This window comes from Abramis brama (assembly GCF_963993115.1).
Source record: "Abramis brama genome assembly, chromosome: 9".
Taxonomy (NCBI): domain Eukaryota; kingdom Metazoa; phylum Chordata; class Actinopteri; order Cypriniformes; family Leuciscidae; genus Abramis; species Abramis brama.
The window spans coordinates 15,423,821-15,447,944 of NC_139971.1; the positions used below are offsets into that span (position 1 = coordinate 15,423,821).

At 38.4% G+C, this 24,124-nt stretch overlaps 1 protein-coding gene across 1 annotated transcript in view; it reads left to right on the plus strand.

Annotated features, from left to right (window-relative positions):
• The window catches only part of drc4 (dynein regulatory complex subunit 4), a 65,635-nt gene that overhangs the window by 17,111 nt on the left and 24,400 nt on the right, over positions 1-24,124 (plus strand). The window contains exon 5 of the mRNA XM_084123920.1: positions 23,260-23,314. Within this exon, the coding sequence (XP_083980046.1) occupies positions 23,260-23,314 (55 nt within the window). The remainder of the gene's footprint in view (positions 1-23,259; positions 23,315-24,124) is intronic.

A 24,124-nucleotide genomic window follows, 5' to 3' on the forward strand; every position in this document is an offset into this window, starting at 1 on the left:
TTACTGATTTTATCATGTCCACATAGTCCATCACCAAGTGTTTGAACGGTCCTTCAGGGACTGGGATAGAGCCTATTGGGGTCGCCGTTCCTTTTCTGACATTGTTTTGTGCACAGATTTCACATTCGCTTAGAAATTCATCTACTCTTGCTTGCAGATATGGTGACCAGAATCCTTGTCTTTTAATCTTTTTCAGAATCTCCCCCCTTGCGCAATGGTCAAAACCATGCGCATCTGGAATTAGAATATTAAGTAAAGGGGTTGGGGCTATCATATGGCCTTCGTGTGATCTCCAGATATTATTAGCATCTCTTGTTGCCCCTCGTTGCTGCCATAGGTATAGTTCGGCTGGAGAGGCTCTGGATTGCATTTGGGCAATGCTATCTACAGTGGGGAGGGGCTGGATGAGGACAGACGGGGCCATGACTGCCAATTTACACCCTGAAGCCTTTTTAGCTAGGATGTCAGCTTCATTATTTCCTTTAATCACAAAGTCATTACCTTTTTTATGAGCCTGACATTTGATGATGGCTAACTTAGTAGGAAACATCATAGACGTGATCAATTTAGCAATTTGGTCCCCATGTTGGATTGGGGTTCCATCACTTTTTTTAAATCCTCTTTGTTTTCATACTGCACCAAAGAGGTGACATACACCATGGGCATAAGCAGAGTCTGTATAAATGTTGGCGACTCTGTTTTTGGCCAGTATACAAGCTTCAGTAAGTGCCTTTAGTTTGGCCAATTGTGCCGAGCAAGGTTGTTCACAATGCTGCGTCACAACAGGTTTGAAATTTTCCCCATCCTTTTGTACAACAGCAAAACCAGCATGATTGCCTAGGTGGTCTCTAAAGCAAGAGCCATCTACAAAGTAGACTACGTCTGCATCAACAATTGGTGTTGATTCCAAATCTGGTCTCAGACGAGTAAAAGCCAGAGAGGCAGAAACACAGTCATGAGGTGTTCCCTCCCCTTCTAACAAGACAAAATTTGCTGGGTTTGTTGTGGTGCATCTTTTGATTGTGATGTCAGGATAAGTTAGTAGGGTGGAGTATTCTAAGCATCTAGCTTGAGTTAAAACAAATCTTCCTTGCTCGAGTAATTCAACAATCTTATGATGGGTGTAAATTATGACTGGATAGCCCATTGTAATGGCAGAAGCTTTATCATAAGCGAAATAAACAGCAGCTAAGCCTTGTTGATAACATGGTGGGTAGCCTTGAGCAACATTATCTAACTTTGTACTATAGTATGCGATAGGTTGTTTTTTCCTACCGCTACATGTTTCCTGCATAAGTACAGCAGAAGCAAATCCATCCTTTCTATTTGCCACGTATAGATAAAAATCCTTATCATAATTAGGTGTGGCTAATGCTGGGGCAGATTGCAATTCCTTTTTTAAAGACTCAAACGCCAACAGTGCCCCAGAATCCCATGTCAGGTGCGCTCTAAGATTCTGCTGTCCTGCTTGTTTCATTAAAGCTCGCAGTGGGGCTGTTTTAACAGTATAGTCCTCTATCCAATCAGCACTAAACCCTGTCATTCCCAGAAACGTCATCATCTGTCCCACAGTTTGCGGTTGTGGTGCTTTGCTGATTCCCTCCAATTGATTGGGTGATATTGCCCTTGTTTGATGTGCAATAATTCGACCCAGGTATTCTACCTGAGACAAGCAATATTGTAATTTTTCTTTTGAAGCCTTGTGACCGCCTTCTGCTAATTTAGTGAGCACTTTGATTGAATCCTGATGGCACTGTTCAAGCGTTGGTGAGCATATTAATAAGTCATCTACATACTGAATCAATGTGCTATCCATTCTCAGATCCTCTAAATCCTGCTTCAGGATTTGATTAAATATATGGGGTGAGTGTTTTAGCCCTTGGGGAATTCTCGTGTATGTATATTGTTTACCTTGGTATCTGAATGAAAAAAGGTGTCTGCTTTCTTCCGCTAGAGGGACTGAGAAAAAAGCAGAGGTAAGATCAATCACAGTGAAATAATTAGCAGCAGGTGGAACATTTGTCAACAGCGTATGTGGATTTGGGACTTCTGCTGGCCAATCTTCAACTACTTCATTAACTGCTCTTAAGTCATGCACTAGCCTCCACTTTGACTTGTTGGCTTTTTCAACTGGTAAGATCGGGGTGTTACAATAACTAGTAGTTTCAATCAATACTCCAGCTTTTACTAATCCCTCAATTGTTTTTCTTATTCCCTCTACTGCTTCACGTTTCAATGGATACTGTTGTTTTCTTGGCAACTGCATTCCTGATTTTACTCTAATTCTAATAGGATTTGCTGATTTTACCAGTCCTACATCTATATCATGTTTGGACCATAATTGCATGGGTACTTTCTGTTCCATCTCTAACATTAATTCCTCAATTTTTGACCTTGATTCCTGTTTTTCTTTCATATCTACTATTAATTTGGGAGTCCCTATCATGTTAGCTGTGCACAAGATTTTAAGGTGTGTCCTATCTGCTGTTTGAAAAATGAAAGGGTTTTCAGTAGCTTCCCATTGTTTTCCTTTGACTCTTAGCATCATTGGTCCTAAGTCTTTTGCTTGATATCCCTCATTTAGGTACAGAGTAACATGTGGGGTTGAGCCTTCTATTTTAAACCATGTCTTGGTGAAATCACACTCTTCGATGTGCAATGCTGCTCCTGCTGATCCTACAATTAAATAATCTGAGGTCAATTGTACAGTTTGTCCCTGTGTCTTTTCTAACCAGTCTTTTTCCAGTTCTGGGCTTCTAAGGGGATCATACCTCATAGTACAATGAAACTCAGTTTCTGGTAGGCGTGGTTTTCTAAGCTGTTCTTTTATGTACTTTCCCCATTTCTCAAGTATTTCCTCCACTCCACTATCTAGATTCCCTATCCAAAATATACTGGCTTGTGGTTCCTGTAGGGAGCTATTTCCTACTACTGCCATTTGTTTTATGCCAGTGTTGTCTATATATATTCCATCTGGGGAGCACCATATTTGTAGATTCAGCTTGCATATGGCGTCCCTACCCAAAAGATTAATTGGGGTTTGTTCGGAAATCAGTACAGGAATCTTTATTTCTGAGTCCTTGATTTTTATGCTGACTGGGGTCGTCATTGGAATTAGCTGCGTTAGTCCCGAGAATCCTACTGTCTTGACATATTTTCCAGACCTAGGGAGGTGAGAGGCATAATTTGGGCTCAAGCACGTGTATGTTGCCCCCGTGTCCAGCATTATGGGTATTATTTTGTCCTCTATTTTGACCCGCAGCATAGGTTCTTGATCAGCATTAGATGATAGCATTGGAAGCTGACCCCTCCCTGTAGGATTCTCTGGGCATCCCTAGAAGCCTTGATCAGGGCCACGCCATGGATTGACAGGCCCTGATATTTGGTGTTGCTGGTTCTGGTGAATTTGCTGCCATGGCTGATGCATCTGACCCTGTGGGGGCCCATTTTGTGGCCATGGGTTTGTGGGGCAGATTCTCTTGGTATATCCAGGCTGGTTGCATCCCCAGCATACCAGGCCTTGTTGGTAAGTAATCCTTTGTTGATTGTTGTATTGTCTTCCTCTTACTCTTCCTCTTCCTGGCATTGTTCCACTTCTGTTGTCCTGTTGTTCAGGAAGGTATATCACAATTGGTGCGTTTTGCTGCTGCGGTGGTCCTGCAGTGTTAAGTGCAGTCTGGCCCACAGGTGCTGGTACCGGCTGTGCGGCCTGTGTGGCTGGGTGTGGTATATTTACAGCTGCCATTACTGCAGATTGATCTTCAACTTCCTTTACTGCAGCTTGGACTTTTTTCTTTTTGTTGATTAATTCATCCAACTGCAGCTGAGTCAGTCTTCTTTGAAGTTCTCTTTCCTGATTCTTCAACTTTTGTTCGTTCTTTCTGTGTTGTTCTACTGCATGAGTCATGTGGTCACAGAATTCCTTTGTTGTCTTTGAGTTCAGTCCCACCACATCTTCCAGTTTGGTTTTCACGGCAGAAGGCATGGCTTCCAGTATGGCAGTCCTGTGTTGCTATCACCGGATCCCGCTCAGGATCTCTTTCCAGGTCTTGTTTCCATCTTCTTGATTGTCTCTGGACATAAGTAGTTGGGTTTTCTGCTTCTCCCATTGGTTCACCTCTTAACAGTTTTAGATCCATTTGAGTTGGATAATGTTCCCTTAGGGCCTGCCACATTGTGGTCGAGTGGCATGGCGTCCATTATTATGGAGTCAATTGCTCGGTTAAGTCCTGCATCGGCAAGGATTTCATTCGTTTTTGCACCTCCCACACATTTCGCCAGCAGGGCTTTGATATCTCCGATGGCCAGGATCTTACCCATCGTCTCCTCCTCTAACAGTCAAATCCATTTGCCAGCCCCCTCATGTATGTCAGGGAGGCGGGCTATCAGTCCGTCCAGATCCTGTCCCGCCCATGGCACATATTGTCCTTGTTGTCCCTTTATCAGGATGGGGCATTGTCTCTGTTCTTCTTTTTGTTGATTCCCTTCTTCTTTGTGCAGGCATAATCCGCTCACTGACCTGTTCCTCAAATTGTGCCCTCTTCTCCAATGTGGCTGGTTGTGGGAGGGGTCCTCCAGAAGGAGAGTTCCTGATACATTCTTGTAGTAAGGGCTGACTGAGCGGGATCTGCTCCTTGAGTGACTTTGAAGTCTCTGATGATCTCTCTGTGAGGCTTCTTTCAAGGCTCGTCGCATGGAGTCAGCTTCTTGTCGAATCGCTTCTTCAGTTATGTGAATGTCTCTTTCTAGCTGTTCTCGTTCAGCTGTGATCCGTAGGCTGTCTTCTTCCTTCTCCTTTTCCAGGTGTCCTTTGAGTTCTCGGAGGGCTTGGTCTGCATGGTGATAGGGATTGTTTAGGGTGGGGTCTGTGTTTGCCCTGGCCAGATGTCTCATACTTGGTCTACTGTCTTGGTGTCTTTCAAATCTTGGGATGTCTTGATTCATTAGAGTCGGGAGTGTCAAAGATTGAGCCAGTTATCTCCCTGTGGCCGGGACCCGCTCGTCTTTCTCCTCCATCTCCTTCTTCATCTGGGTCGTCTTCAAAGTCCACCTTGCCCTGTACTGTTACTTTGGCATTTATAAGTGGCAGTTGTTTACCAGTTAAATCATAGGATGGTGCATAAGGGGGTGGGGTTTCTATTGTTTCATTTTTCTTCTCTATCTTTCCATTAGCTTGTTTTTCCTTTAACAATTTTGCTCCCTGACTTCTAAATAAATTCAACACCTCCTGCTCTTTTTCCCTTTTCTCATCTCTTTTCTTACTTTTATCGTGTGCTTTGTGGTTTTTTATTATCGCTCCCATTTCCCTGCACATAGCCAAATCAAATGTTCCCTCTGCTGGCCACTTAGTATTTAATTTTTTGGTCCTCTTTTCCCATTTTCTAGACAGGTTTTTAATAGTATCTTTGCATATCGGATACTGTGATATGAGCTGCTCTACAGGGGTCTCTTGTTGAGGTGACGTCGAAGCCATTGCCCTAATTCCAATTGTCTATATCCCCACTCAATTAGCTTAAAAATTATTATTATTATTATTTTATTTTTCACTTTTCTTTTATGTTGAGAAATTCAGGTACCTGTTTAGTTTTTTTTAGATACTTCAAAATGACTCGTATTTGTACCTCAGTCAATGGCTTCGGCGTCACGTCTCCTAGCCAATCGTGTATATTGCGTTTCCAAATTATGTCTTCCCCCAGGCACATCAGTTCGAAACTCCAAATTATGTTCTTCTCCACCCACCGGCCTCGTGCAGTTACACTTCCTGCCCTATATAGATAAGTGAGAGATGGGGTCAATTTCACTTCGTGGCCTCCCCACATGGTGATTGAAATGTTTAATTCCTCTCTAGTGCAGGTTTCTAATTGTAATGGCTCAAATAAATCAATCAAATGTTTTCTTTCATTTTTGTTTAAAAATTTTCTCCCCCTGTTTCCTCTCCTGCCCCTCCTAGTTGTCCATTGTTGCGACATTCTCAGTTGTTACTGACTGCTCTTCTTTGACAGCTGACTGCTCTTCTGTCTCTTCTTCGTTGTCATAGATTTCTACCAACATATGACTGGCTTGGTTGAGGTTGCTCCTCAAAAATACCTCTACCTCTAACCTTTCCAGTGTCCAATTGTCTACCAGTGCTGGTCTGATTTCCCCTCCATTTCTAACTTCAACGACTATGTCACTTTCCCACTGTACTGGTCTTAGACATGAGCTCACTACCATATGCATGTTCCTCAGAATTGTGGCTCCTCCCAAACCCCGAGGCCAAGTGTACCACACATCTATTTTCAGGTATGGGACATACAATGGATTCAGCTTTATTTTTGATTTAATCAGCAATGATTCCAAAAGGGTAGTTTTGAGAAGGTCAAATCTGTTCAAGTGTAGTCTTAAGACTTCAGAGGTTATCTGTCTTTTGATCACTTTAACCCAATCCACTAAGGGCCACTCATCCTCAAGTTGATTCAGATTTGTGATTTTTGTCAATTTTTGTAAGAATTCATTTTTCTTTCGAGTCGTCAATTCTTGTCTCTGTCCTTCATCATTTATGAATTCTTTTTCTAACCAAAAATGATTTTTGATGCCTTTGGTTTGTCTTAATGCCTGTTTAAAGTCATTTTTTTCTTTTCTTTCTCTAGATTCCCTCCTATTCTCTTCATCATAATGATCTCGTGCCCTGGTCAACATGTGTTTTTTTTTCCTCAAGCTTCAAAAAATATAATCAGTTGTTTAATTGCAATCACCTTTCTCCCTCCCTACTTCTTTATCTCAATCCAAATATACTTAGTTTGTTAGTATATTCATTCACACACCCGGGATTTCATTCACACACATACATACTGTACATACACATACACACACACACAGTTATTTTTCCTTATAACAAATGGAGAGACAAAGTTAATTCATTCAATTTCGGTTTGAGAGGGTCTGATTATAATTTAACCAACAGTAATTCTGGATTGCGTCCACCAACAAGTAAATAGGAAATAAGCGAATCAGAACACTGCGCGCCAAACCAGCAGTATGTGCGCAAGCGTGAACCACTAGTGTTTCTGTCTCACTCTGGATCTGCCACTGCATCACATTTCTCTCTGCGTGGCGTGGAGTGTCCGTTTTTATGTCGGCTCTCATGTTAACTGGTTAGAGCTTGTGTTAGAGCACAATGCCTGCGTGACACACACACTTCTCGAGCCGCGCCGAAACCGCATGCTAGAAATAGAACCGCAACCGACGCCTATTTTTCACGCGACACGCAAGGGTGTTGGAAGTTTTCAGACAAAATAGAAGGCGCAAAAACATATTAATAAATTACATTTTGATGCTTGAAAGTCTCTCGGTTTTTGACAAATGCATATATAATTGTAATTTAAAAAATAGGCCTAATTATCGATTTTCAAATATTGCCCCTGTCAATAGGCCTACAGAACGAAATATTCTGTAGCCTATTTTGACCTTAAAACAGCCGACGTTGTCTTTGCTGTATCAGGCTATATATATTATGTTTAACATCCAAATGTAGATGGTCTGTCGGCGCACAGAGCCACGCAGTCGCAGACAGCACGTGAAGTTCGTGAACACCGAATTCCCTTTTCTTTCTTATCTATTTGTGTTTGAACAGACATGTGCACGAAAAAATAAGCCAGTGTCCGTCTCAACGAGTTTCCCCGTAAACGCAGTCAAAATAAAACGGATGCGTGTCATTACCGGTATTAGATACGTGCATTCGTCTTAAAGGGACAGCACCCAATATACCTGCAGCTGTTTGTGTCACCAAAGTTAATCAAACAACAAAAGAGAAAGAGAAAAACCACGTTTTGTCAAAAGATACTTAATACAGTTAATTTACCTGAAAAACATAAAGCACTGCTTTATTTCTCGTGTATTTGTGTTTTATTGTATTTATATTTGTATTTTGTTTATTAGTTTTTATGCAAATGCACTAGGCCTACCCTACACAATTACCCCAATCATCCTAGAATTATTAATTCTTTACAAAAAGAGCTATTCAAATCATCAGGTGAAATTGTTTTCAGGAAGTAGCAGTAAAGCAAGAAGAAGAAGTGCAAGATAGTTTTTCTAAATTTCATTTGACTCTATGTGCCTATAGGGGTGGGTTGGGGATGGTGGCAATGTAGTATCTGGATATTTGCCGCGGGACGAGGGCTTCGATTACCTCTCTCTTTTTTGACCATACATGTGTTTGCACCCCTGCTTTTAAGCACTTCTTGCTTTATTTCGCACTTCCTGCGTTTCGCACTTCCTGCGTTTAGGCACTTCTTGCCTTTTAAGCACTTCTTGCTTTATTTCGCACTTCCTGCGTTTCGCACTTCCTGCGTTTAGGCACTTCTTGCCTTTTAAGCACTTCTTGCTTTATTTCGCACTTCCTGCGTTTCGCACTTCCTGCGTTTAGGCACTTCTTGCCTTTTAAGCACTTCTTGCTTTATTTCGCACTTCCTGCGATAACTAGCTTAGTGCTATATGGATTTGTGTATGATCTGACATGAACACCTGCAAGAAGGAAATATGGCTCAAACACGTATGGATTGTTGTGGATACAGCAGATGACGTGCATTGCTATGGATTATGGATTATATCGGATTGCATGGAAAGGTAGGATGCCTGTGTATTTAATAATTGGTTTTCGGCGTCTGATGTGAGGCGAGTGTCAGCGTCAACGTTAGTGCTAATTTACGTGACACAGATTAAATTTAGCTAGCTCCGGGCTGTCACTGACATTGACAGATCTGAACCATCGCCCTGAACGTAAATAACAACATTTATGACAACCTATTAGCTTGCATACCATCTAAGTATGGCTTGTTCACCTTGCTTTGTATCTGTAATAATACAAACAAGCACTCGGCAGTCTACACTTTATTTCAAAGATGTGTCGTCTGTATGTTACGTGGTTTGGTGACAATTAAAGAGCGGCAAACTTTGACAGTATGACAAAGCCAGAGTACAGTAACATCACAGCGGCACCGTAACATCTCTCTTGATGCCAGGCTAAACAAAGTCAGAACACCTTAACTTAACTTCAGCGTGCTGGAACAAAGGCAAAGAGCCGTAACAACTGTTACGGCGTTCTGCTGTGGTTTCTCATATGGTTTTGGAAGTTGTCATAGCCCTTTATTTTCTCGTTAAAACAATCAAATTGACTCACGATATTTATTCACATGATAAAGGAGGTCTCAAATACCACAAAAATGACACTAACTCATTTTTGACCAAACATGATGTTACGGCGTTTTGCCTTTGTAGGGCAGTATTACACAGTAGCGATAACGTTAAGCGCACCAGAATGAAATATAATATTCAGAAGTAAACAGCATAGCTGACTTACAGATTCAGTTAACATCCACAAATGAATAAGCGTGTTGATTCAGGGAGCAGTTCAAAGTGCCCGTGCAAAATCAGTTTTTGTGTGTGTTTTTAGTAATTGTTGGTTTGGTGTATCTGAGTGCTCATTTTTACAATTACACAGCAAAAGTTCAGTGACATTTTTATTTGTGCATGGTAGAAAGCAAATACTGATACTGACATAATGACATACAATAAATGTGGAAAATTGAACTACACGATTCAGGGAGCAGGCTACACAGTGAACTCTGAGAAAACGCTACTTAAGCTCCGCTGCTTTCTTCGACTCTCTCTGTCTCTGGTCCTGGGCTGTGCTCACTCAGTGTCAGTGTGAGAGGGGGAGTGGCCAGCGGCTAGAGCAGCAAAAGCCAGTGTGTGCTTCTTTTACCGATATATATTTACCGATATCTTTTGCATTTCTAATCCAAACAATGTCAAACTTGGCACTGCACTTACTCATGCCCGTAGCAAGATACCTGTCAAGTTTGAAATCCATCGGACTAACGGTTTGAGAGATATGCGAATAACAGACATACTAACTGACAGACAGACAGACAGACGTTTCTGTAATTTATAGATAGATTCCTAGTTGCTGCTTGAACTGTTCTGCTCTCTTGCTTTATTCCAATTTTTGTGAATTATCTTTTTAACGCGTGTCCAGCTAGGGCTGAGGTGTTTCGGCAGGGCTTAGATGGATGTACCACTCTAGATCTCCAGCCAGCAGCAGTGGGCGGGCAGAGGTGAGCGGCGACTGCTTCCTCGAGAGGGGGCAGTCTCTCGTATCCCTTTTCCGTGGCGCCGTCCACAGAGGAGAGCGTCCGCGCCGTCCACGCTCGTGTGCACCGAGAAGGGGGTGCACCATGACTTTGTGAGTTAATCGTGAACCTCAGGAAAAAAGGGCACTGGTCTGTGACGGGGGGCCTGCTGGTGCCCTGGCAGAAACCATCCATCCAACCAGCTCCTAGCAGGCTCTTTGGGCGATGTCCAATGGAGCCTGAGGTCTAAAAACGGCCGCGGTGAGGATCCGCAGCAACTCAGCGTCTGAATTAGTCCTTGTAGCAGTAGCGCTATCATCAGACTGTGAGAGGAGGGCGGTGTCCACTGAGCCAGCGGTTAGCTCTCTTTAAAGGCGGTGACACCGCTCTCTTCCTTCTTTTAGAACAACTATTCGCTGTAGCCTATCGCTGCCATAGTTTGAGCAAACTCCCCACCACAATCATTCCCTTTAAATAGACTATTAAGCCTTTTATGGTTTGCCAGCTGATGTACCTTTGGATAATATAATTAAAAATCTAACAACAATCAGTGTAATGAAAATTTTATTCTTTACATGAAAACACTTGAATTAGCCTAATTGAACACTGTCTGGGTGTATTAAAACTTCAGAATTATATTCGTATAGACCTGCAACAGTGATAAGGTAAAGCTATGAGTGGTCCAGACCAACCTTCCAAATGTATGACTTACAGAAGGTATACTTAACTAAGAACGTTTCGGGAAACGCGTATTAACGATAAGGTACAGCTTAAGGTGTAACTTAAGAACGACGTAGCGTTAAGAAGGTTTCGGGAAACGCAGCCCAGATCTTTTAAGTCATTAGGAGACTGTATTGTATTATACAAGCCAGACAACGCACATGTCTGAAGCATACTAGAACGTCTCAATAGCTATATGTCCCAACAAACTGTAACACGTTCGAGAATAGAACTTTTTAAACCATGTGAAAAGGCAGCATATTAAATGTCTTGCATAGTAGTACCGTCAGATGAGTGTCTTCAGTGTCCTGGGAAGAACTGTAGACTGATGATAGTCCAGAACATCGATAAGCGCCAACCAGCCAAGAGGATGAAAGCAATATTAAAGTCAAGAGACGATAAGAATAAACGAGAAACACATATTAGTCTGGAGGGAATATTTCATCCCTCTACAATAGCCCTTACACTCACAAAGTAAGCTCACTTGTTCTCTCTTCCCACCTTTTCTACGACGGGCCATAGCTTGTTTCTTCGTTCTTTATCTGCTGGAGACAGATCCTTGGATATTTTCAGGTTGTTGTTTTTAAGAAAATTTGAATCCTTGGCAGCACGCTAGAATGTTGTCACGTTGGAAACAGGAAGGTAAACTGGACGATAATTCCTCTGGGCTTGCTGTCGTTCAGCCGATTGCGACCCAGGCGGGTTCGCTAAACTGAACATCCAATCAGAGTTCCCACTCTCACCGACGGCTCCAAAGCCGATTCAACATACTGAATTGAGCAAACTGATGCCCGATGTTGGTGTGTCCTGGCCTGTAGTGTTCAGGCCCTAATAAAAGTATTGTATCAGCAAAATAGCTATGTTTTCTATATTCTTAATAACAGTATGTTTGGACTCTCAAAAATCAAGATATTGTCATGTTTTCATGTGAATAAATATAGGCATATTTTCACTTTTAACATTATTTGTTCTTCAGACATTCCTCTTTCAATACAATAAGTATCAGCTGTATGCAAAGTCACCCACATTTAGTTTTCAACCACTGAAAATGGGTCAAGTTCAACAATTTACTCATAGAGCCGTTTTGAGATCTCCATATCTCTGGGAATAAACCATATTTGTTTGTTTAGAATCAGAATCTAAAAGGATATTGAGATTCCTTTTCATATTTCTTGAGTTACAGTCACTCAAGCATTGGGAAAAAAATAATATTTTGATAATCAGACAGATGTGTTCTTTACAATTATTTTGATTTAAGAACCAGAATCTAAAAAAAATACTGAGATATCTGTATTACTTTTGGAGTTACAGGGATTCTGACTTTGGGAGAAAAAACATGAAAAGTGCTTCTCCCCATATTTAACTGTCACCTTTGGTATATAAAAAACAAGGATTGATAATGACAACAGAATTTACTAATAGACCTACACTGTAAAAAAAAATCACGTAAAAAAACGGTAAATCTCTGGCAGCAAAGTTTCCAGACCGATTCTGTTAAATTACGGAAAATAACCATTTCACAAAATTACAGGCAAAAACCGTAAAAATACAGAATTGACTTTACAGTCAAAATTAATTAAATTACAGTACATTACTGTCGATAATGGCTTATTAAACCGTGGAAAAACGGATAAATTATGTCAAATTACATTAAAAAAACATTTAACTTTCAGGTTAAACTGTAAATTTAGGGTTTTATAAAGTTATTTTATAATAATGCTGTCTATCTACAGTAATTATCTTTTAAAATATAGTTTTTCTGTGTAAAATAACTATGAAGTTATGTATAAAAATGCAATAAGTACATAAATTCAAATACAAAGTTTGTATATTTACAGTTTTATTTTTTGTAGATCCAATTTCACAACTTTGACCAATCTCTAATTAAGTACTTAATAATAGCAAATGTACAGTCAATTTCTGTTAAATTAACTAAACGTATTTACCTGCACATTTACAGTATTACTCATTAAACAAACACTGAACATCAAGATACGTGAATGATATGAAATACAGGCTTAGTATATAATTTAAAACATGTAAAAATATCCACATTAAAAGGCAATTGCTGTATGCCTTTATACTCCAATATAACTTATTTTACACATTTACAATTACAACTTTTATGTTATAAGCCTAATATATGCACATATATGCATTCTACGTGTTGGCAAGCAGATGCAACCAGAATATGCAATTTATCATGTTGTGTTCATATTCTAGTCTCATGTGCTTTCCTGTATCAACAAGCAAGTACAGTATTTACTGAATTCGTTTTCTTAACAGTCTTGATAGCCACATTAACGTTAACCCTTACGAAAATTAACTATGGTTTAAGTTAACCACAAAGAAAAAAACAAGAAAAAAAACATGGTAGGCCTATTTGTAGTATTACTGTGGTTATTAAAAATGGTAATAAAAATCCGCCAAAAACGGTTACTATAATTTTACTATAATAAAACCAATTATATTTTTAAGAGAAGAGTTTTCAGCTTCCAGACGGTGTTTCAAAATGTCCCGCCATTTAAGAGATTGATTTACTGACAGATACTATCGCGTATTAACAAAGGTTTTATACACAATTAAACGGACTTTGATAAGTATAACAAGTCTACGAAAGCTTGTTTTAGGTCTTTTAAGGTGTGGGTTCAACTGATCTTTCTTAAAACAGATGGAAAATGTAAAGACGCATGCTAGCCTACATTTTCAGTGTTTTGCCCTCCAGCTCTCGCCAGTTAACTGAACATCATTTAAGAATGCTAACGTTAGCTTGAAAACTGTAAACTTAACACAAATGTAATATAAAATATCGTTCACATGTAACGTTAGTATAATGAGACTCTTACCTCAGCCGGTGATCGGTTGGCATGATGTCCGCTGTGACGAACCAGGCTCACTGGAAAGGGTGCGTTATTTCCGAAGAATCCAAACGGACTGACTGACAACAGGGCTCCTGCTCACGGCTGCTCTTGACGAATACGATTGCTTTGAACCACTTTGTTGATACCACAATCCACTAGGGGTGTGCCATATCATACCGTCCACGATAATACCGTATAAATTTTTACATGATAAAAAAGTGTCATATCGCGATATCACTGATATAGCGACGCAATGATGTATGGCGCATTACGTTCCCTAGCACCAGTGTTGTGTGTAACGCGTTACAAAGTAACGCGTTACAGTAACGTAACTACTTTTTCGGGTAAAAAGTAGTGTAACGCGTTACTACTAAAAATTTGGTAACGAAACGTAGTTCCTTTTTCAATTCGGCGCAACGTTACTTTTCCCATGGATATATTTGACAGCGACACTGCCTCAGCTGCGCGCTTGAGAGAAGAGAACTGTTGAGAACTGAAGAAAACGATTTAGTTTCATATTTATGTTTAAATTAAATAAAATAAAAAATTTGTGTGGAGACATGATTTTGACCACTTTATTAAGTTTGTTTTTGTAGAAAACCTGTATTTAAAGTGAATTTCGATTTGTATTAATTGTATCTTAATTTTCATCAATGTTTTATCAACCAATTGCCTGAATTTAATAAGAAGTAAATTAAAGAAAACTATTTAGTTTCATATTTATGTTTAAATAAAATAAATAAATAAATAATTTAATCTATGTTGATTATATGAAAAGTGAAAAGCATGAGTAAAATCATAATTTTGTGCAATATATCGGGAGATAAATGGAGTGGGCAGACATGATTTTGACCACTTTATTAAGTTTGTTTTTGTAGAAAGACTTTCTTTAAAACGAATTTCGTTTTGTATTAATTGTATCTTAATTTTAATCATTGTTTTACCAACCAATTAATTGCCTGAATTTAATAAATAAGTAAATATGGCATGCAAAATAATCATGATGGCACCAGCGCGTGAGCTCGTCTCCATACTGTAAATGAACCGAAACTCAGATATGCTATACTTGTCTCACAGACCTGAGAAATATATAGAAAGCTTGAATATGTGTACTTTTAAACAAAATATATTTTTTTCTCTCAAAATCTATTTTTTTTCTCCTACTCCCTTGATAGAGTGAGTCGTATGTCTGAAAACTAAGCTTATGTCTATATCATTTTGTCCTATGCTATCAAGACGCGATTCGCACCGGTGTTAGAGAGCAGGAGCGCTTTATTGGCTGTTGCCGAAATTTAAAGTTCGGTGGATAGGGGGAGCGGAGCGGAGAGAAGTGGCGCGGGCGCGCTGCTCATCGCGGAGTGTCGCACTCTACCCCATGATGCAGAGCCGGCTGAGAATAAAAGTTGCCGCACACAGCAGCGCCAATGAGGACTTTTTTTTCTTTCGAAATTGATACTATTTTTTATAATAAAGAGCACAAAATAATTACCTGTTATGTCCTCCATTGTATAACTTTATGTCTACATATTTAGGAACAGATATTGGGTTCTGCCCAAAGTCAAGCAACATAAAAGTAACGTAAAAGTAACGGGTAACGTAAAAACCCCTTGCATCGTAACTAAAGTTTATCATTTTCACTTCATTTTAAGTATTATCAGTTTAAACATTTGCGATTTTAAACTATTCAGTACTTTCGCACGCTCTCTGAGAGATGTTTACTCTGCATGCATACATACAGTAAAGCCGCCTCACAAACAGCTCGCGAGTAACAAAAGTTCTTTTTTGCGGATTATATCGCTTTAACGGGGGAAAAAACACGCAAAATTGTGTAAAAATTCCGGTCATGGTTAGTATATTCATAAACAGTCGGTTATGTCTGAAATAACCATAAAACGCGCGTGACAGTGTGGCAGACAGTATAACAGTAATGGATCCGGGCACTAGCTCTAAAAGTGACAGCAGCCATATGTCTGCCATTAATGTTGTCGTCAAAACAACAAAATATAGCTTTCATTGTAAGGAATCAGAATTAATAGCCTATGTATTTAATTTAGTCAGGACTCAGGACTTGTGTTATTTTACATTTGATTACCTTATTCAGTTTCTGTAGTATTTCTGAATAGTGTTAGACCTACCCAAAAACTTTTCTCTTTATTTGTATCTTTATTATTTTTTGTATATATTTTTTGCTACTTTTTTCAATTTAATTCAAAGACTGAAATCAAGCTTCCTTGTGTTGTGTAAACTCTTAAAAACAAAATTACCCAATTGTAAAAACACAATGAGTGAGCAAACATTTAGGTGGGATAAATGTAATAAAAAAAATTGTCTACATTTTTTTTTATATCGTCATAAATATCATTATCGGAAATATTCTTGAAATGTCGTGATATAATTTTGAGGCTATATCGCCCACCCCTACAATCCACTTCACGACTGAGTTCAAATCTCCCGCTTGCCCTTGATACAGATCCAATCTCGATTTATCAGCTAACCGTTATGGGCGGGATTAAACCACAGCAGTAAAGTAATGGCGGCGAATTTGAATCTGCGACCATAGACTGTAAAAAATAGGCAGCAACGGAGATTTGGAAAAATATTCATAAAATATACATGAAATTATGGGAGAATAAGACAATGAAATAATATTCAAAATGAGCATCTATTTGCAAGACAAGATTAAAAGACTAGCCTATGAAATAAAAAATAATTAAATACAGACCTACTGTAGCCTACTATAGGGTACTGTATTTACAAATACTATTATTTAACCTTAAAAAACTAATTTTAACCCCCACATGCTTAATAATCTGTAAGGAAAACATATTGAATAGATGCAGATTTCTGCAGTTATACCTTCTTTTCTTTGTTTTCTAATTTCACAGAAAAAATCTGTAAAATATTACTTAATAATTTCTGTAAAATTACACATAACTCTGTAAAAATACATACATGTTCCTTTTAAAAAACGTAAAATTGATCTAAAACCAAAATACAAGCAATTACCTGTAAATTTAATAGTGGACCTTTAAATTACAGCAAATATCTGTAAAATAACAGCATTTTACTGTATCATGACAAAACGGTAAAATTCTGTAAAAAATACAGACTATTACCTGTAAAATTACACTTTTTTTTTACAGTGTACCTATCTGTGTGGAAAATTAAAATGGTTGCAACCTACAATCTTTTTAAAGTCATTTTCTCCCCCCTGTAGTTTGGTTTTGAATTTTAGTTGAAAATTAAAATTTTGACCCCACTCTACAGGTTAGTGGATTACTCAGTTAAATATTTATCCATGGCATTTGATATTTTGGCTGTCATTACTATGTTTGTCTTTCTTTATACATAGCCTACTATATACATAGCCTAAATGCACAGTAAACATCAAAGTTAAGAATGAAGAAAGAAAATTAATTAAAAGGGAGTTTATAGAAACTGATATACTAATAGTGAAGTTCTTTTTCGTTGTATGCTTGTGGATAAAAATAAGTTTAAAATATCTTCGCAGCTCTATACTGTTAACGAACATCCCGACGTACACTCCACACTGATAAGAGCGCTGTTTAGACCAATATGTAAATATTAGGGGTTTAAATCGGACAGTATATCGATTCTCATAGCCAGTGATATGATATTTGCTGATACCTCAAAAAAATTATTCAGGGGTATATTGATCGATATTATAATATTATGTGCCTATTTGTGTAAAATAAGTTACATTTTGTTAACTCACAAATGCAACCAAAATATGTAACCTGAACATTTCTCTTAAAATTGCACGTCCTGTACCACATTTGGGACATCCACAGAAAAACAAAATACACATAATAGTTTTTTTAAATAATGAAGAAAAATAAATAATGGGGGAAAATCAAGTCACTCATGAACATATAGCATGACAACAGTCAAGAAAGAAAAAGAAATGTTATGATTTTTTTTTTTTTTTTTTGCTGCTACTAGTGTCGCAGTTTGGGGAACATGCAGGGCTCTATGCTAAGAATATTTTCAACAGCTAACCAAATTATATATATATATATATATATACAGTGCCGTCGCAGGTTGGGTGCGAGGCCCTGTGCAAACTTGAAATGCGAGGCCCTGAGCTTTGATGTGGATGCTCAATTGCGCATGAATAACAGTCACACGGACGTAGCTGTTCTAGTTCTATTGCACGCATAATCTCGCTGCAATACATTTTTATCAAGTAGAATAATACAGCATAATCTTGCACATAGTCTCAGCTATGACTTTTTGCTATTTATTTCAAAGGGAAAAAAATCAACTGTGCAACAGAATTTTCGTGTGAATACATACATAGATCCACCTACTTAATCAACGTGTATCTTAATGGTCCAGTGGTAGAACTTTCGCTAAGCGTGTCAGAGGTTCTGGGTTCTAATCCGCACTCATAGTTTTTTTCTCATCAAAACCGATTATGTTCATCAGTGGTTGTATATCAAGCAGGGACACGTTTGTGTGCATTATGTTTTGTGATTTCACCAGAACGAATAGAGAGTATCCGCAACGGATTGAAGCGCGCGTCCGAGTGAAGACGGCGTATGCGCGAGCCACACGAGAAAACACTGTATCCGCGCCACTGATCGCAGCGGCAACGAGCACTTTGATCACTTGATTTAAAAAACATATTTCAGCTTTAGATCGTCTCTTATTTAAAAAACTCACGAAATTAATGCTCTGCCAGTTAACTGAAGATGTTTTAATTATTTTTAGAATTGGTACATGCGAGATGTTTTAGGTGAAAAAAAAAAAAAAAACAGCAGGATTGCGAGGCCCCCTAGTGGCGCGTGGCCCTGTGCAGTTGCACAGTTCGCACAGTCTATGCGACGGCTCTATATATATATATACAGTAGTAGGGGTGTAACGATATTCAAACCGTACCAAAAAAACGCGATACACCACCCACGGTACGAACCGTGATACTCTCACGTACCGAACACGCCCCGCCCCCTGCTGCCCCGCCCAGCCCTAGCCCATTGTTGAGGTTGACCTCAATTTACCTTGTGTCATCTATCTATAAATTACAGAAAAGTCTGTCTGTCTGTGTGTGTGTGTGTGTCTGTATGTCTGTTATTCGCATATCTCTCGAACCGTTAGTCCGATAGATTTCAAACTCGACAGGTGTCTTGCTACGGGCACGAGTAAGTGCAGTGCCAAGTTTGACGTTGTTTGGATGAGAAATGCAAAAGATATCGTTAAATATATCGGTAAAAGAAGCCCCAAGAATGTTGTGGTTTAAAAATAAACATTCTGACATAAACACTCTGTCAGCTACACTGTTTACTTCTGAATATTATAGTTTGGTTCCAAAACGTGATAAATCCATTTTGATTAATTTGAGTAAATTCCTAAACTTTTTTGACGGCGATCAGCTCACAAAAACTGTTTTTGCACAGGCACTTTGCACTGCTCCCTGAATCGACGCGCTTATTCATTTGTGGATGTAAACTGAATCTATAAGTCAGCAATGCTGTTTACTTCTGGATATTATATTTCATTCTGGTGTGCTTAACGTTATCGCTACTGTGTAATAGTAGCCTATGCTATTCACCAACTAAACATATCCTATTCAATGCGGTCACAGTCTCTTTCACGGCCATCATTTGTAGTAGCCTATTCACAAACTGTTTGCTCAAGCATAGCGTTTTCTCAGAGTTCACTTTGTGCTTTCTACCATGCACAAATAAAAATGTCACTGAACATTTGCTGTGTAATTGTACCAATGAGCACTCAAACACACCAAACCAACAATTACTAAATACACACACAAAAACTGATATTGCCCGGGCATTTTGCACTAGTAAAACTAAATTCTTCCTTGACATTTGATTAAATAGTAATTAGGAGTGTAACAGTAGCCTACATGTATTGTCTTATGTGTAACGTACACGATGAATACAGCGTTGTAGCCGAGTTACAAACTAGTTACAGAATAAACATGAATCAGATCTGAAGGTATGTTGAAAGATACAGTACAATTTACTGAAACATATTATATCTCGTGTAGTCGCTCAGCCAGTGTTTCAATGGCGGAAATAAAATAAATGTTTAAATAAATCTGTCATGAAAACCACTGTGTAAATGATTATATTCAACAAAGAATTGGAATAAAAACATAATTTTATAAATAGATTTAAAAGTTAATGCAAAAACCTTGTGCCTTGTGCCTTGTGTGCAGTTTACATGTTTGCATACAATTTGTTATTTGAATGTTGATTATTATATCTAAAAAGAAATAGCAGCTGAATTTAGGCTAATAGTTTGGGCTCTGTTGTTAACCTTTAATATTATAGTAATGTGCAAGTAAGGGCTCCCTATATAGTTTACAGCATTAACAGAGATTAAAAAAAATTATCCTTAAGAAACTTTTAATTAGAATTGAATTCATTTAAAGACAGAGACACAATTTTTTCAGTAAACCACTGTAATAAAAAAAAAAAAACAATTTAGTTTAGTTTTCTCCCCCCTGCTGTATCGAACCGAACTGAACCGTGACTTCAAAACCGAGGTACGTGCCGAACCGTCATTACACCACTAATATACAGTGTACACACACACTTGCAATCAAAATTATTGAACTTCCCTGACCTGCAAGACATTCTGGTTTTGTGAAAACACTTCAACTAAAGCATCATAGAAAGTTTATTAATAAACATTTGAGTGATTCTTAGGGTGCTTTCACACTGGGCTCGTTTGCTGCGGTCCGAGCCCGATCGCGATTGTCCGAGCGTTGGTCTGGTTTCACACTCAACTTGATTCTGTCGAACACTGGTGCATTTGCGTGCATCTTACGTCATCGCAAACGTGCACAGCGCATGATAGAAAACAGAACTCGGTTCAATATATTGTGTTTTTTTTCTTATTAATTTGGTGCTATTATGCACAGCTGAGTGAACAACACGTTTACTGTGTTTTCTGCTGCTTGCAAACGGACTCTTTTGAGGAGACAGTGGATTTCCATTCATTTGTTGCCCTGATTCCACGCGCTATGCGCGAATACACTGCAGGCTCACTCTCATTGGTATCCAAGGTAAATCATCAACACTATATCTCTTACATGTGTTTTATTTAACTAAATACATCATAATCAGCTAAAACGCATGCGCAGGTCACTTTACTTCCTGAACAAGTGCGCACCCAAGTCCGTGATGCTTTCACATTCACGCGAACCGCGGCACGGTTCGGAAGCAACCGAACTCAGACCACCTCCTCCAGGTAGTCTCGGGTTCGGTACCCCAGTGCGCACCCGGGTCCGCATGACAGCGTTCACATTAGCGATTTTTTTTATGCAAACCGTGCCCCATTCTGAACTAAACTGCCAGTGTGAAAGTGCCATTAGAATGTAAAGTTGAGTTACTGAGTTCAAATAAAAACAATCTAATTTGCTCTAAAGATCAATATACAAATATACAAAATTATTCAACCTTCAAAAGTTAAATTGTTTTAAGAATCCTTTACTATTTGTAACCTCAAGTAAACGTCATCTGTAAGTGCTTAAAAAGCTTTTGACACCTCTCTACTGGAATCTTAGACCATTCTTTTTTTACAAAAGCTTCCAGCTCAATAATATTATTTGATTTCCATGCTGCCAATGCTTTCTTCCAATCTCAAGGAAAGATTTTTCAAGGAAATTTTAATCTGGAGACTGATCAGGCCACTCAAGAAAAATCCAGGACCAAACCCTGAACCAAGCTTATTTGGTTGTGTACTTGGGATCATTGTCCTGCAGCTGTTGCTAAAATGGCCGGCCTGATACTTCAAAGAATCCATGACGCTCATATGGTCAAGATTTCCACTTACTGCAGCAGCAAAGCACCACCTAACAAGACTGATCCACCTTGTTTTCAGTCCCACTCCCACATGCTCCCACAGGATTCGGTCCCGCTCCTGCAAAAACATATGTTACCATCTCACCCACAACATTCATGTTTTGACCTGCTCCCACCTGCAAAAGCCTGCATAAAAGTATAAATAGTTTTCTTCTGTAAGTCCATGAAATTTCCATGAAATAGTTAAAATTTACATGTCGCAAGCATTTTTTTAATAAAGCATGAGAAAAGTATCTGATCATAGCAATGATATGTTTGCAACAGCTCTGCAATTCGACACTAGTAAAATCACATCACGTTTATTTATATAGCACTTTATACAATAGATTGCTTAAAATCAAGTAGCTTTACCATATTAAAGAAGAAAAACAGTGTCAGTGTCTCATTTCATCAGAAGTACAACTTCATTTTCTACTATGAAGCAGCTCTACAGTGTGTTCACATTTTAACTTGCTGATGTCTGACCTCGACAGACTGAACAGGAGAAATTAAGTGGAAAAGATTTCCACATGAAAGAAGGCAGAGCCTCAGCACACACCCACCTGTTACGTAATCACCACGGACCAATAGTAGTACAAAGGTGTTTACCAGCCGTAGCAAACTTTTCCGGAAAGTTCGCTTTGGCAAGCTGTCGAAGAACAAACTGATGTGACGTCATTTTTGTTTACGTCAAATTACGTCACATCAATTCATTCTTCGATTTCGATTAAGGTATATTTGAGCCTTTAGTGTCGTGGAAATGTTCTTGTATCTATAGCCTTCTTTTTTATCTTCTGTGAGATCTCTTTTGTCTTGCCAATATTTGTTACTCAACATCAGAAAATGCATGGGCTAAATGTATGCATGTGTCACATCTAAAGCTAATTGTCGTTATCGAGTTTCCAAAGGCTTAATTGTGCCCTACCATACTAGTAAGTGATTAAATGTTGCACAGCAATGTTGAATAGGGGTTGAGTAACTATGACAATTTGACATATACAGTGTATTGTGAACAAAATAAAAAAAAAATACTATATTAAACTCTGGATCTTTAGAAAAGCTTACATTTGTAAATTGGTGCAGTCTCTGTGGGGTTGAATAATTTTGTTTGCAAGTGTAAATCCTACGTAAAACTGTGCCCTCTTTGTTCTATTTCTCTGGCTCATGGTGTCTTCACTGGGGATTGAAATCTTAAATCATTATTAATTAACTATATTTATTTATATCGAACATTTTATAACACACCCTGTGTGTAAAAGTCTTAATATTATTCTCAGTTTAAATAAAATGCTACCATTATCTTTCTGACAGCCAATGATGATTCTGAAAGAAACAAAAACACAACTTTCATACATATCTGATTTACAGAAAAATTGCACTTTTATTTCAGTGTTGTTGTTAATGTTTTGTATATTTCAGCAAACAGTTGGCTTTGTACATTGTTTAACAGCATTAAAGAACTCAAACTTTATCATTCAACTTAAATGTGCAAATTTATTTTGAACACTTGCATTGTTCTTCCTCCGTCCATGTACGTCATTGAATGAACAATATTTTCTAAGCTTATTTAAGTCAACTGCTCAGGAAATGTTCATGGTATGACTATGACTCATTACAGGGTCGGCACCCCCACACACCCCCAGCCAATTCGCACCCTGTATATAATGATTACAATGACAATGACAGTTACATTTCTGATTTAGATCTCTCATGACCATAAACAAAATTGTCTTTCAACAGAAACACGATGAGGAAATTACTGATCTGCGAAATGATTTTGCCAGACAAGTACGAGGTGAAGTCACTTTCTTTCTACATTTGAATGGGCTAGATTTTAACAATAGTTTTTTTGTTGCGTAGAACTACTTTTGAGAAGTAAATAATTCATGTAAATACATGAATCCTTAAGTTTTCAGTCTCAGGCTTCAAGATGCTGTATGCAATTTTATATTTATCATTTATATATATATATATATATATCATCAATTTTACATTTATATTTCATTTGCCTCACTTTAAATAGAATTTAACAGTTTGAAGCTATGTTGTGTAAAGGCCCTTTCACACAGGATGCAGCAGTTTCGCTGGCGGCGTGGAGGCAGAGCACTAGTGGTGCTCGTGCACCAAAAATCCTGCCACTTTCACGAGCACGGCAGGCGCCGGCAAAGATAAAATATTTGAGTCAGCCTTAACCAATCATCGAACAGGTTATTAATAGGTTTTGAACCTGACGGATCATTATAAAGTTCTTGTACCAAATTATGACAGTCTCCCTGCTCTTCCTGGTTCAGGAGTGTTTCATGTACCCATTTTGTTCTTTTTTTTTTTTTTTTGTGCATGAGCATATAAATAAGAAGATTTTGCAAAGCCCTGTATGGAGCCAGATCAGCCTGAAAAATAATACATTTACAAAACAAAATTCATAAATGCACAGCACAATTCATATTTACAAAATCCAGTTCGTAAATTCAAAACATAGTTCATAAATACACAAGTAAAAGCATAAATATTTCCCCAAATGCTCACACAAATGCATCTTACCTAAATAAAAAACGTTTACACAAATATGTATATATCAAGTTCTTGAATTAATTCCCATCACACA